This window comes from Alligator sinensis, unplaced genomic scaffold, assembly GCF_000455745.1.
Source record: "Alligator sinensis unplaced genomic scaffold, ASM45574v1 scaffold584_1, whole genome shotgun sequence".
Taxonomy (NCBI): Eukaryota; Metazoa; Chordata; order Crocodylia; family Alligatoridae; genus Alligator; species Alligator sinensis.
Genome location: NW_005842419.1, coordinates 5,622 through 19,799, shown reverse-complemented (window position 1 = coordinate 19,799; position 14,178 = coordinate 5,622). Strand labels below are relative to the sequence as shown.

The 14,178-nt window shown below is 40.0% G+C and overlaps 1 protein-coding gene across 1 annotated transcript in view; it reads right to left on the bottom strand.

The window, feature by feature from the left end:
* Positions 1–9,414, bottom strand: part of LOC102373916 (protoheme IX farnesyltransferase, mitochondrial) — a 36,886-nt gene extending 27,472 nt beyond the window's left edge. Inside the window, exon 1 of the mRNA XM_006030093.2 lies at positions 9,301–9,414. Coding sequence (XP_006030155.2) covers positions 9,301–9,368 — 68 coding nt within the window. The 5' untranslated portion in view covers positions 9,369–9,414. The remainder of the gene's footprint in view (positions 1–9,300) is intronic.
* Between the last annotated feature and the right edge of the window lie 4,764 nt (positions 9,415–14,178).

The following is a 14,178-nucleotide window of genomic DNA, read 5'->3' as shown; positions in this document are numbered from 1 at the left end:
ACAAACCCCATACCCCCCCACCCCTCTACACCTTCCCACAGTATACAAGAGTAAGACTTCATTTTGAGCTATTATGCAATCACCTCTATGTGCGCAACAAAACACACACATCAGGACAATTAAAAAAAAAAAACAATTAAAATATGCTATTGTCAATGTTTGATTTTTAATATATAATTTTTTTTTCCTGTTCCAAGATGGCAAACCCCTTTCTAAAAAGGAATACTTCTGGGGTCAAGGGGAGAGACTTCAGGTGGCAAAGGCCAGAGGTTATGGGGGCGGGACTTATGATCCCAAGATGGCAACCAGGGGGCGGGGCACTTGTCAAGGGGCAGGGCTACCGTTGCAGCCCTCAATAGCTTGCCAGATCTCGTTAAGTGGCCCTCCACCTGAAATAATTGCCCGCCCTGATCTAAACAGACAAGACAGACAAGCTAAGAGAGAAGCAGAGAGGTCAAGTGACTTGCTTATGGTCACACAGCAGTTCAGTGCCAGAACACTTCCAGTCTCTACTCCAGTGCCCTATTCATGATACCACACTAGAACTCAACAACACAATTAAGCTCTACATACCCTGTATTTCCTGAGGTGTTATGGACAAATGGAGAATTGAGATGGTGTATTCAATGATGTCACAAAGAGCTTTTGTTTTTACCTCCCATTGATTTATTTTTGGTAACACCTATTTAACTCAAATTCCTAGAAAAAGATGACTGTTAAAGATTCAACATATCTGCACCTTTAACTATGGGCACAGAATGTTCATGCACTTATTCAAAAACCTGAAAACTCCTCCAGCAAAACCACGGAACAAGAAGCTTTACCTCCCCAATGCTTCATAATGTGAAAAAAGAGTAGTTCCAAAGACTTGTTCTTCATCTTTTATCTCTTTTTTTTGAGGCAAAAAACATATCAAGCCACTTTTTTTACATTGAAAGGAAGCTATAAGGTACACATTCATTTTCATCTGCATATCAATTTGTTGACATCAAATGTCCCTCCCCATTTGAAAGGTGTAAACCACAGCTTTTAATAATCAAATCATAAAATTACATGCTTTTTGCAAGATCAAAAATACGCCTGTTTCACCTGATGAGATTTCTGCTTTGTTCATTTGAGGTACACTTTCCATCATAAGTGTCACATTTATTTCCCTCAGAGCTGTAATTTGTTTGCTGCTGCTGAAAGAAACAATGCTAAATTATCATTGACTTCATAATGCTGTATGGTGACAGGTAAATGATACTGAGACAATAAAGGTGAGATTGATGGTTCAGATTAATCTCAATATTGCTATTCTAGATGAGAATTTCATCTGCATATGACACTGTCAAAACAATTTATTGTAATAAGAGGGCCAGTCTTACACATGAGGTGCAATACATTCTGCTACCAGTCATCTCATCATGTATTAAAATAGCAGAGATACACAGAATTGCCAAGCATGAAGGCTATTTGAATGTTTCAATCCTTCAGATGTTGTGAATTAGCACCATAACCCATTTTCTTCTTTTATTTTGTATTTATGAGAAAACACTATCCCCAAGAGAGAATAATTGGCTATTGCAAGACTCCCAAAGGCCAGTATGTTTTCTGGAACCACGTATCAACTTCAACATAAGCACCAACCTCAAGTATTTAAAGTATTCAATAAATGAAGATGCACCATACAAGCCCTCTCCTCTGATTCTCATCAGATGCAAAGCTGCCTTAAGTGACAGAGTAGAATAATACAAAGACTGCTTCATCACAAAACTGCCTAATGCAGGCTAGAAAATCAGATCCCCTGTACTGGTATATAGAGGCTTTGCTGGTCTCTAGGGTAGCTCCTGACTTCCTGCTGCTCTGACACAGCAAGCACTCAATGGCTGCCCACAACCAGCCCCAACTTTGGGGTAGAAACTGTGACTGCCATGCCTAGCCATATGCTATTCAGAAATAACATAGGCATGCTCTCTAGCTGGAGAACTGCAAATTAGCCAGGGAAGAATTTGAGAGGTGAAGCACCCTGAAGCTCCTAAGCTTTCTCTAGCAGACTGCTAAGTCTCCTATGGAGATCAGTTTAAGAAGTGAAGAAATGGCATGGGTTGCCAAAAGCTGCACCAAACAATCCCCCACATACCTACATTGATGGGAGATGAAGACGACAAACTGATGATCTTAGGAATAAGACAATTACAACAGAAATAAGATATGTAGAAGCCTCTCTGTTCCTACACCTTAGGTCAGGAGTATTCAAATCCCGGCCAACCCGTACTGTGTAATCTGGCCCATGGGGCTCCCCAAGGATCTTGTGAGGAGCTCTGGGGGCTGTGGTTCTGTAGACCTGATTAGGTGCCTAGAGTGGCACAGGGTCTGATCCCAGCATCCAGGGGCCAGGCTGGGCCCCTGGATCCTGATCCCAGCCAGCAGGGGGTGGTGCAGAGCCCTGGAGCCCCATTCCAGCCAGCTGGGGGCAGCATGGAGCCCTGCACTGCTTCCACCTGGCCAGGATCAGGCTTCCTACACTGCAACCCCTCCCCCCACCCCTAGCCAGGATTGGGCTCTGGCAGGGTGGAAGTGGCACAAGACCTGGGGCCTGATCCTGGCATGTAGGAGTGACATGGGGCCTGACCCAGCCCATGGACTGGCCCAGTGCCATGCATCTGGTCTGTGGTGTCCAAAAAAAGTGAGTACCGCTGCCTTAGAAAATGAGCAACGTTAAGTCAGCATATCTGGCTGACGAAGACATTTGTTGTATTACCGTGGAAAGCACGTTTGGCTGCAAGTTGCAAGATCTTCCTTTTAAGTAGCACTGGGTCACCATGAAAGGATTTTTGAGGGAAGGCTAAGAAAGCACTTGTATAACTTCTAACCTCAACGTAACAAACATAGCATTTAAAACCAGTCATTAATCACGATAGACAACTGAATTATGGCAATCCACCAACAGTAAAATTAAATTCTAACTTTTTTGCACAAATCTTTTTGGACTTTAGTAATAAAAACCATATTCACTACACTGTCAGCTACAAAAGGAGTACAGTAATAACAACAATAATAATGGAAACAAACTGGAATAACATTCTGTAGACCAGCAGCTTTATCATTTTTTCAAAGCTGAAACTTTTAGATATGCAAAATCAAAATCCTATGGGTCTGGCAGCAAAATAATGTCTGATATAAAACAATCCAAACTCAAACCCAAATTTAAAGTGCTTATACAATTATGCATTATAAGCTCCTCTTAGTAACAGTTACACACTGTACTATAAAACACTTAAGTACCATGCAGTGACAAATATTTTTTACATTCAATTACAATTTTAATCAGTGATTTGTTTAGTTTCTAAAGATAGATATTTCTTCCTAATTAAAAGGAAAAAATAGCTTTTAGTGTTGGCAGATGGGATTTATTGCTACAAGAACACATTCTTTCATTGCTGGTGCTTATGTACCTCTTATGTAGTATCAATCACAGGCTTTACTAAACACAGGGAAGTTGCTCTGTCTCTCTTAATGTCACCGTTCATGGTTCCAGTGCAATTCTATATTATGAAAGATTTGAAAAACTACTGATTGAGGTCTGATCTTGCAAAGAAGCAGAATTTCATTAAACTAAACAGTATCTATCAATAAGCTAGAATAGCACTATTTTAAGAAATATTTGTGTAGAGTTTGGGAAAAATCCTAATAGATATTCATTTATTCTCTCATTCAGTTGTGCAAAAAGGTTCATGACTCATGATGTGGACTGGAGGACAATTTATTTTAAAGCCAAAATGCAAAACCAAATTACAGTTTTAATTGAGAACACAACCCTTCCCCCTACTTCCCCATCAACTCAGGGCATCAGAATATGCATTATTTTCTCATTCCTGCCTTAAATTTGAGGGAAAAACCTTTTAAAGAAGGATAAAAGACAGCAGAAACTGGTCAATGCCTTTGACCAATTATTTAACTTCCTCCACAAATGTAAAGCAGCAGTGTCATGGCTCCATCAATATATATCATCTCCTTAATCTCGAAGTCCTAATAATTGGACTCCATAAATTCTGGTGTAGAATCTCACTGAAAATATGGCTGCAAAATTTTTAGGTCCAGTTTGCACTGCAAGACCCAGCTACAGCAATACCATCTTCTGACCCAGCTACAACGCTGTTGCAGTCTGTAACGTAACTGGAACTTGACATGTGGTCCAAGTTAGCTGAACTTCTGCTCTATATCACAGTGACAAGATGGTTGGGGTCTTAGCTTTCATTGAAGCACTAACTTAGGTTTTGAGAATGTAACAATTTAAGGTTCCCAAGGAGTAAAACTATAATGCTACAATGAAGAGCTGAAAAATTAACTAAAATAAATTATATGCAACAGGGAGCAATGATCCACACAAAGGGCATAAAAATTACTATGAAACTTCTAAAAGGCCCAAGTGACTTAGTGGTCTGGTGTTTAAAGACATGTATACACAAAAATCAGACCACCATTATAATACTGTGTCTTCTGATAGAGTTTACAGACCCAAATGTCTTCCAAATAGCACTCTGAAGTGCAAGGATTTATAAATAGGTCTTTTTTGAGCCACTAATACCGTTTTTGTGTTTAGGCCTGAACAAAAGCTTATCGGCACCAACCTGTAACTGGTTTTGACTGACATCTGGCCCAACTGGCAGGGAAGGGGGATTTTATACTGAGTGACACCTTTATGTTACAAAACATTTAAAATGCTGAGAGTGTGGTATTACATAGTCCTGCAGTAGATAAACATACACATTTGGCTGAAACCCGATACAGAGTTGTTTTCTTGATTTTTGGCTTTAAGTTTCCAACTGAGCCCTTGCTTTACTATCTAATAGATTTGTTCAGAAGTGTACTTATTGTAAATAAATACAGGCTAGGATAAATATCCTGTGTCTGTGTCAATTCATTTCTCTCCCAATGAGGAAATAACCCATGCATGGAATCCAAGCCTTCCTGTCATGGCAGTATATAGCTGTTGTTTAAAAATGTAATTGACACTGTATTTTAACCAAATTGGAGGCAATTAGCTTCCCCAGATCCTAAAGAATCTGAGCTGCAGATGTTCTGTCTCCTTTGCCAGAGTGAGCAACTTTAAAACGATCATAAACAAACAAGCCTAATCTAAAAAAGCTATTTCAATCTAAAAGGGACACATCTCTCTTTTTTACGCTTACATAACTCAAAATTGGCTCTATCGATTCTGCTGAAAGTTTCCACAAACATGTTCAGCTTGGGCTAAGACAAAGCATAAGGGATTTCAACTCAAAAGCAAATTCTGAGAATACAATAACTGGAATGTTTCTAGAGCTTTATATTATGGCACAGAACTTGCTCATATTTGTACCAGTGTAGCTACATACAACTGATGGCAGGATTAGGTTTTCTGTTGTTTTGAAAATAATGAGATTCTGCAACGATACAAGTGTTTGCCTGTAAAGGTCAGAGAGAAGAGTCAGGACCACAGAGAACATAAATCTGGGATGAGGTTATTATCACACAAGTTTAAGGAGACTTGCAGTTACTTGCACTTGACAAAGAAATTCACATCCTTATGCTGCCGGTCCTTTGTTATTAAACAGAAACTACAATTGGCCTTGGCACTTTATATGATATAAAACATTAACAATCAAAAAGGGCCCATACTTATAAAGTGTTTATGTTCTTATTACATTTGCTATATACACCAGAAAACTAATCATAACAATTCTTAGCAACCCTGCAGAGGGTTAGTGTGTTCCTAGTTATATGTCTTTGTTAGGTAAGAATGATAGGGTGAGTAATATTCACAGCTCCCCTGCAGTCAAGAAAATGTAAATATTTTTTCTGAAGTGCTTACAAGCCAAACCTACAGTAAATTTGAAAAATAGCCTCCATAATATTTAAACTACATCCTGGTCCATAGCCTAACGTAATGGCAACTAAATAATACATTTATTTAGTCTAAAATTTTCAATCTTCTATTCATTTAAAAACCAGAAGATAAACAACAGAATGGGTAATATATCTTCACAGAAAAGTGAAATGGATTTGGAGTGATTACAGGATAGGAACTGGTATTTTGGAAGTAATGGAGAAAAGTCTCATTAGGCTGATGATGGCGGAGAATTCTGCAGTGCTAAAATATTTATCATCTTTTTCTAACACAAACTGGGAGATAAGTTGGACGGTCACTAGAAGACTTAACATGAATAGAATCACAAACTGTAAGTACCTTCAAGGGAACAAAATAAAATAAAGGAAGGGAATTAATCACTGTATCAAATGTGGTAGGACAAAGAGCAAGTACCTGAAGCTGAAGGAAAACCTTGACTCTAGAACAGGGGCAGGCAATTATTTTGAGCAGAAGGCTGCTTACTGAGTTTCGGCAAGCCATCAAGGGCCACATAACAGGCAGCCCAGGGCAGATTAATATTAATTTTCTAAAATTTTTAGGGGCCACGCGGGCTGGATAGAATGGCCTGGCAGACTACATCCGGCCCCCGGGCCACGTTTTGCCCACCCCTGCTCTAGAACATTATTAGCTATAGGAGCAATTTAACTGTTGAATCTGATCATACTGCAACTGAAGCAAATTATCTCCTCTCACACTAAGTACCACCTCTAATTTCATGCATGCATTATTCTTCACTTCCTGTCTTAAAGTATTGTGTAGTGTTCTTTAATCATAGAAAACAGTGCTAGAAGAGACCTCAAAGAAGTCATCTAGTTCAGGTGTTTGCAGCTTTTGTAACCACATCTCCTGTTGCAGGCTGTAAATCTTTGTTTCCCCCACACTTCCCCTCCCCTCCCCTCGCCTCCACCCCTCAAGCACCCAAGCTGCTTGTGCTTACCCTCATTGCAGATACGCAGGCCTGTTGCAATGAGGGTAAGTGCAGACACAAGAGAGCTGCAGGGAAGGCTGCAGATGGGGACACTGGAAGGGACAGGAGGCCTGGAGTAGCTGCATTCTGCCCAACCCCCTGTGCTGTTCTGAGCTGGGTTGGACCTTTGTGTGTCGAACCCTGATCTAGTCCAATCCCATGTTCATGGTAGAATCATCCTTCTTTAAATTATCCAAGAAAAATGTTTAGGCATTTGTAGTGTTGGAGTGATGAGGTCAGTTGGCCAGACCTGAAGAATGCACTGCATTTGAAAGCTTATCTAAACCTAATCTCAACCATGCAGTTGGTCTTATAGAAGACATCACCCACAAAAATCCTTTCCTGCATTTACAAACTTCCAGTAACAGATTCCACAACCTCTCTGGGTCATCTGTATAGTACTTAACAACCCTAATAAAAAGTCATTCCCAACATTCAGCCTGAATCTTCCTTACTGCAATTTCAGCCCATTGCTTCTTGTCTGCAGACGACTAGTTGACCATCATCCTTTTTATAACCTTCTTAGTTTTCAAAGACAGTTATCAAATTCCATCCTTAGCCTTCTCTCCTCCAGACTAAATAACTCCAGCTCTTCCATCCCTTTCTCATGCATCATATTTTCTAGACCTCAAATCATTTTTGCTGCTCTCCTCTAGTTTCTTCGTAATTTGTATACATCTTTTTTGAAGTACAGTCCCCACAAACTCCAGGTAAGACCTCACCAGTGCTGTACAAAGTAGAAGAATCACATCCTGTGACTTGAATACAATTCCTTTTTTTGCCACATTATTAAATCTGACTCATATTCAGCTTGTGGTCCTTTTCTGTAATACTGAAGCCTAGCCAGTCACTCCCCATTTTGCATTTCTGCATGATAGGTCTGTTCTAAGTGTAGCACTTTGCAGCTGTACTAAGCAGAAGTAAAAGTTATTACTAAGGGGTGAGTGTCAAGGCACTATTGCCACATATAATCAAGAGCAAGCTAGATTAAAATATCTGTATGGGAGATCTGTAGGCAGGGAGTTGTCTAGAAAAAGGCAGATGATGAGACTGATGAACCAAGTTAAATTTATTATTGTGCTTTCTATATTATAAAATTATCATGTATGAATATGATTGTGAAGAGTTAGATGGCATGAAGAGCCTGGGGACCTAGATAAAAATTCAGTAAGGAGAAGCAATAACAGAAATCTTAGCAATGTCCTCAGGGAGAGGACAGAACAGTCGGTCAGATACCTGAAATGTTTATACATTAATGTGAAAAGCACAGGAAACAAATAGGAATAATTTGAGGTCCTAGTGCAATCACAGAATTATGGTGTAATTGGGACTACAGAGACGTGGTGGGATAATTCACATGACTGGAGTATGGTCACAGATGGCTATAGTTTGGTTCAGGAAGGAGAGATGGGAAAAACACCCCTCCCTAATCAAAGCATCCTGCCAGGGCCTGGCCATGCCCCCCTCAGCTCAGCACTGTGGAAGGGAAGGGAGGGCTGTTCTAATGCCCCCCAGCTTCTAGCCTGAGCCACTGCAGGCATGCGCCTGCGTTTCTTCAGTTCAGAGGGGATGTCTGTGCAATTACAAACCAATTCAGCCTAGCCAGGTTAGACTAACCTGCAAAGATTGAATCAATTCAGGCCCAGGCTTTTTGTATGTCTGTTCCTATCCTGAGAGGCATGTCTGAGGGGAAAAGGAATCCAGGAGAGCTGGCTGTACTTCAAGGAAGCTAATTTTAAAGATGCAGAAGCCAACTATCCTGATTCGACAGAAGAATGGGAAGTGCAACAGGAGAACAGCCTGGCTAGATGGCAATCTCCTTAACGAGCTGAAATTCAAAAAAAGGAATTTGATAAATAGGAGAAGCTTGTTTATAGTACTAGTTAAGAGTGTATGTGCCACACATGGGCATGTGGGGAGAAAATTAGGAAGGCCAAGGCACAATTTGAAATGCATTTGGCAAGGGACATACAAGACAATAAAAAGGAGTTCTACAAGTATGTATGCCAGAAGTAAGGGGAAGACCAGAGAAACCATGGATCCCTTATGAAATGCAGAAGGCAATCTAGTTATGGATGATGCAAAGAAGGCTGAAGTATTTAACACCTTTTTTACTTCAGGTCTCCAGAAATAGGGGCAGCTACCAGATGACAAATGTAGTTGGCAGGAAAGACAGAAAGGAGACAAACAGCCTAGAGTAATGACAGAACAGGTTACGGATTACTTTGGGAAGCTAGATGCATTCAAGTCAGCAGGGCCAGATAGGCTGAACCCTGGGGTACCAAAGAAACTGGTTAATTTCAGAGCTGTCAGCTATGCTCTTTGAAGACTCATGGAGGTCAGGTGAGGTCCTGGATGATTGGAAAAAGGCAAATATAGTGCCCATCTTTAAGACAAGGAGGATCTAGGGAATTATACACCAGTCAGCTTAAAAAGATACCTGGAAAGACCATAGAGCAGGTTCCTCAAGGAATCTACTGCGAAGCACTTAGAGAACAGCAAGGTCATCAGGAACAGCCATCATAGATTCACTGAAAGCATGTCATGCCTGAGCAATCTGATCTCCTATGATAAGGTGATAGGTTCTGTGGATGGGGGAGAACAGTGGATGTTATGTATCTTGATTTTAGGAAGGTTTTTTACACCATCTCCTATGACATTTGCATGGACAAGCTATGGAAATACAGACTAGATCAGTGGTGCTCAACCTTTTTGTCCAGTGGGGCAGATGGACAGTGCCTGGTTTCTTCACAGGCTGGATCTGCTGGTGGACCCATTCTGGCACCTTGGACAGGCATAGCAGGGCCCATCCAGCTGCGTGGAGCAGGATGGGGGGGCAGCCCAGTCCTCATCTTGCTGTGTGGGGGAAGGAGGCTGAACTCAGCCTCAACCTGGCTGGCCGGGATGAAAAGGGCTGAGGCCCAGCCCTGTGGGGGAAGGGGGACTTGGCCTGACCTCATGGGAGGAAGGTGTGGCCCAGCCCTAACCTGGCAGGGGCATGGCAGGAATGCAAAAGTGTCATGGGCCAAACCTGAACCAACTGCACAAGGGAAGAAGGCATGGCCCAGCCCAATCTGATCATGCAGGGAGAGGTTCATGTTTCCACTCCAACATACCCCTTAGGGTTTAGGATTTTGGCAGTCAGGAGGGGTGGCAGTATTAACTGTCACTGCCCCCCCCACTGCCAAATTTCCCCACACTTGGGGAGCCCCACAGGCTGGACTTGGCCCATGGGCTGGAGGTTGAACACTTCTAAAGTACCAGCTTGGTTGGATCATCTTGCTCAACATGGAGTCATCAAAGGCTCAATGATTAGCTGGGCCAAGATTCATTCAGGAGTTCTGGACAAAAGATATTCATCAGGATGAAAATCTCTTCGTAGTTTTAGCCTACAGCTTATGCTTTCTGCATTGATTAGTTCAGTTCAGTGATTCTCAGTGAGAAGCACCCTAGAGTAACAATGCCATATGATCCTTCTAAGGGTATACTGCAATATTAGCACTGTTAGGAGCTAACCATGATTCACTGGATAAGATACGCACAGACATTTTAAACGGGCATCTATAATGTCCAAAACATTCTGACCTGCTATGGTCCTTCTGAGTTCTTTGCAATGGAAGAATCGCTCTATTATTTTTCTGTAGTAAAAAATTAAGAAAGGTCAGATATTGTATTTTCCAAGGGGTGCCTTGAGGCTAAGAAGGTCGAGAACTACTTATCTAACACATGCATACATGCACTTTGTAGTGTTATTGGTTTTCTCTTTATTTTAATTGGATCTTGGTGCATCAACTTCTAACTCAGGGATACTGTTATTGGCTGTCCAGGAAAGAAAGAAAGAGAAAGACTTTTCAGCTCAAGATAAGAGGAATGCAGGAGCTACACAGTAAGCTCAGACACCCGGCAAAGGTAAAAGGAGTCCAAACCTACTCATTTTGGGCTGAGAACCTTAGCTACTAGCAATATAGGGATGGGAAAAATCAAATAATTTGGGAAGTGCCAGGCTTCTTTCCAGTGCTGCACAGGAAAAACAGTGTCTTCAGTTCTTTCGTTACTAATATCAACAGGTTGGAACCAACAGTTTCTCTTATACATGTCAAAATTAAATATAACATCTTCTGAGAACACAAAGCAAAACATTCTTGGATTTAAAAATAAAGCATGATCTGGTGTGAAGCACTTACAAACACCCCCTGAAATATAACTGCTGGGATAAATGGAAGACCCCAAGACACTCCATATTGAGCAGTGCATTAAGGCAAATGTTCCAAAAACTTTTTGGTTTCTTCTGGACTGAGAGACAGGGTGTTTATATTTATGGACCAGCCTTTTATATTCTTTTGTGTGTTTTGACCTGTGAGACAGGAGTTCACAATGTAGGGATGACAGAGAAATAAAATAATAAAATGAGTATCCAACACCACAGTTTGTGATTGCGATCTGCTATAGTCACACAGCTAGAGCAGTGGCTAGTACTCCTTTATGGAATGATTTATAACGCAGAAATCCATGTGATTCAATGTTCTTATCAAGTAGTTTCAAATAAAATGTGAGAGAGGGCTCTTTGCATATCTTACCCTCAAGAATGCAGCTTCTTTAGTCATAAAGACTGAGAAGCAAAGACTATTCTAACAAAAGTTAATTAAAGTGTAAGAAAAAACTCTTGGTATCTGGACTTGCCAAGTTGATAACTTGTAAGCTATGACCTGTATAAAGACTTGATAAACTCTGTCCTTTATAGAAGAAGTGCACTTTTAACTTGACTTACTGTAAACAGAATTCAAGGTATAACAGTTTGTAATCGCAGGCGGTCTGTAACAGACTTGTTGAGTACTGACATTTCTCAGAACACTTGACACAAACTGAATAATGATGCTATTGTGGTTAGATAAGGTTCATCACTATTAAAAGGGAATAAAATGTTGGGGCTTTGATTGCATTAAGCCAAAATTTACAAACACGGATCTGAAATGTTTGACAGATTTAGGAAAGGGAATCATGAAGAAAATACCAAGGTTACTGCACAGATAAGATGTGGTGATAGATTTTCTGATTTTTTTAATGGGTTACAAGGGATGGATTCAGAAAATCCATTTCACTCTCTGAAGAAAAGTAAATTGTTTGTTCCAAATTAGTTTTAAACAACAAACTGCAAAAATTAGTGTCCAAAAGGTCTGTTCATATTAGGCACAAAATCAGAAGAATTAATATACAATGGCTTGGCTCCTTCAAGTTAACTGGGCTCTACCCCCTAGTGTGGAGCTGACGTGGGAGAATAAGACAACTCCATTAGGAGTCCATATCACTTCTCTGCAGTATTCCTCACAAGCAGATGGAGCGGCTATTTAGCCAAATGCACCGTGACTCCTGGTTTATACATGAGCATCTGGGATGTTTCCTAACGTGATGTGATGTACAATGTACTCAAATTTATCAACTGTCCCACATGCAATTAAAGATTCTGATAAATAATTCTGTGGTAAAGGCCCCACAGCTGAACTGAAAAGCAGCAAGGCGTGAGGGGTCAAGTGTTTTCGCAGGATTTATATTTAACAAACAGAGAGCTGCCTACAAAGGAATGTCTCTATTGAGTTGCTGCAGAATTATTTTCAGACAGCAGGAGTCAGCTGAAGGCACAAGCTGAATAGCTAGTAACTTCTGCAGTCTTCGTTTTAACTGAACTGAATTTGAATGTAATATTGGAGTTAATAAAAGGGTTTTTTATTGCCCTGAGTAACAAAATATCTATGTAGAGATAGATATATAATTTCCTGGCTAATATATATTTTGATCTAAGAATAATGTGCAGTATCAACATTTTTCTGTGAATGTCACAAAAATGATTTTAATACCTTAGAACCATTTAATCAACATCTTATGCAGACAGTGAATAGATAATTGAAATATAAGTACTGTCATCCATATCCCCTTTGGGAAATGACACAGTAAGCATTATATCATTCCATTAGTCCACTCTTTGATGTTGGTTTTATTCTCATTAAACTGTGTTTTAGCCCCAAGGTTTTTTTTTCCCTCCCCCTTCATTCTCTGACGCAGCTATAGCAAGAAAGAAAAAAAAAATGCCCTGCTGCTTAAAATGCAAGGGCTACATTTTTACAAGTAATTGGACATGCCAAAAATATAAAGCTGCTTTTTTTATTTCTTGTTTACCAAATTCAGCCGATGCCAACTTCCTCATCTTCTGAAAAACACAGGGAAGAAAAAAGCCCAGCGGGGAGAAAATACACTTACTTGTTTTCAAATAATTATAATAAAGGTTGCATACAGGCAGGATAAAAGTTGCTCAAAAAGGTTGCTGTGGTGGTGTCTACTTTGAATTGTGCCCTGTTTAAACAAGACAAAAAGCCTCCCACTGAAAAAAAGCAACATTTTTTATCGTTTGAAAAGATCTCAGGACTGTCCCTTTAAAATGAAGTATTTTCTAAACAAAATATTGGAATGTTTCCCTAAGGGATATGAGTATCTGACCTTTTAAAAATGATTATTTCTAAAGAATTACAGGTTTATGGCATTTTTGTTTTATTTTGTTTTGACTTAAATATAGTGAAACCTGCCTAGAATGACCACCCAAGGGACTGGAAAAATCAGCTACTTAAGGAAAGGTTGATCTTTAACAAAAATTGTAGAGGAAGCCTTAGGGAGATGTTAAAATGCTGGCAACAACGGAAGGGATCACTAAAATCTTAGCCCAAGTTTTAGTGTAAACCAAGAACATGATTCTTCCCATATATACCTATGTAGTTCTGTTATGTTCAACAGAATTGCTCCTTATTTACACTGGTATTGAGAGGAGAATCAATCTCCTTACATTAAATTATCAACAGTGATTACAGGCTCGACACGTTTATAATCCATATGACATTTCTTGAGTATGGTCTTATTTTGCTACACAGGTAGCTGCCTTGCCACAAAATGACTGAATCAGTAAAATTCCCGACACTGGAGAATCAGGATTTACATACTGTTGAGCTATACCAATCCTGGATCTCAACACATTCTTAAATAAATATGGAAAATGCAAGGCATCAGAGTGTTCTAGTCTCTAGGCTATATATTTGCAAGTGTGGCAGCACCTCAGAAATGGTAAAGGTTGTTCTCAGATGATGTAAGCCAATCAATTTAGATGGATAGACTGGTAGTACAGAGGGCCTATTCTGCTGGATTCTCTAGAGTTTTGGACTTTATGGGGTAAATTGGTCAAAGCTGACACTCTAGTCATAAATGTCAGAAAGTGAAAAAGCTTTGGGTTTTCATTAATTGTATATAATTGTTAATAATGGCTCTCAAAACCTGAGAG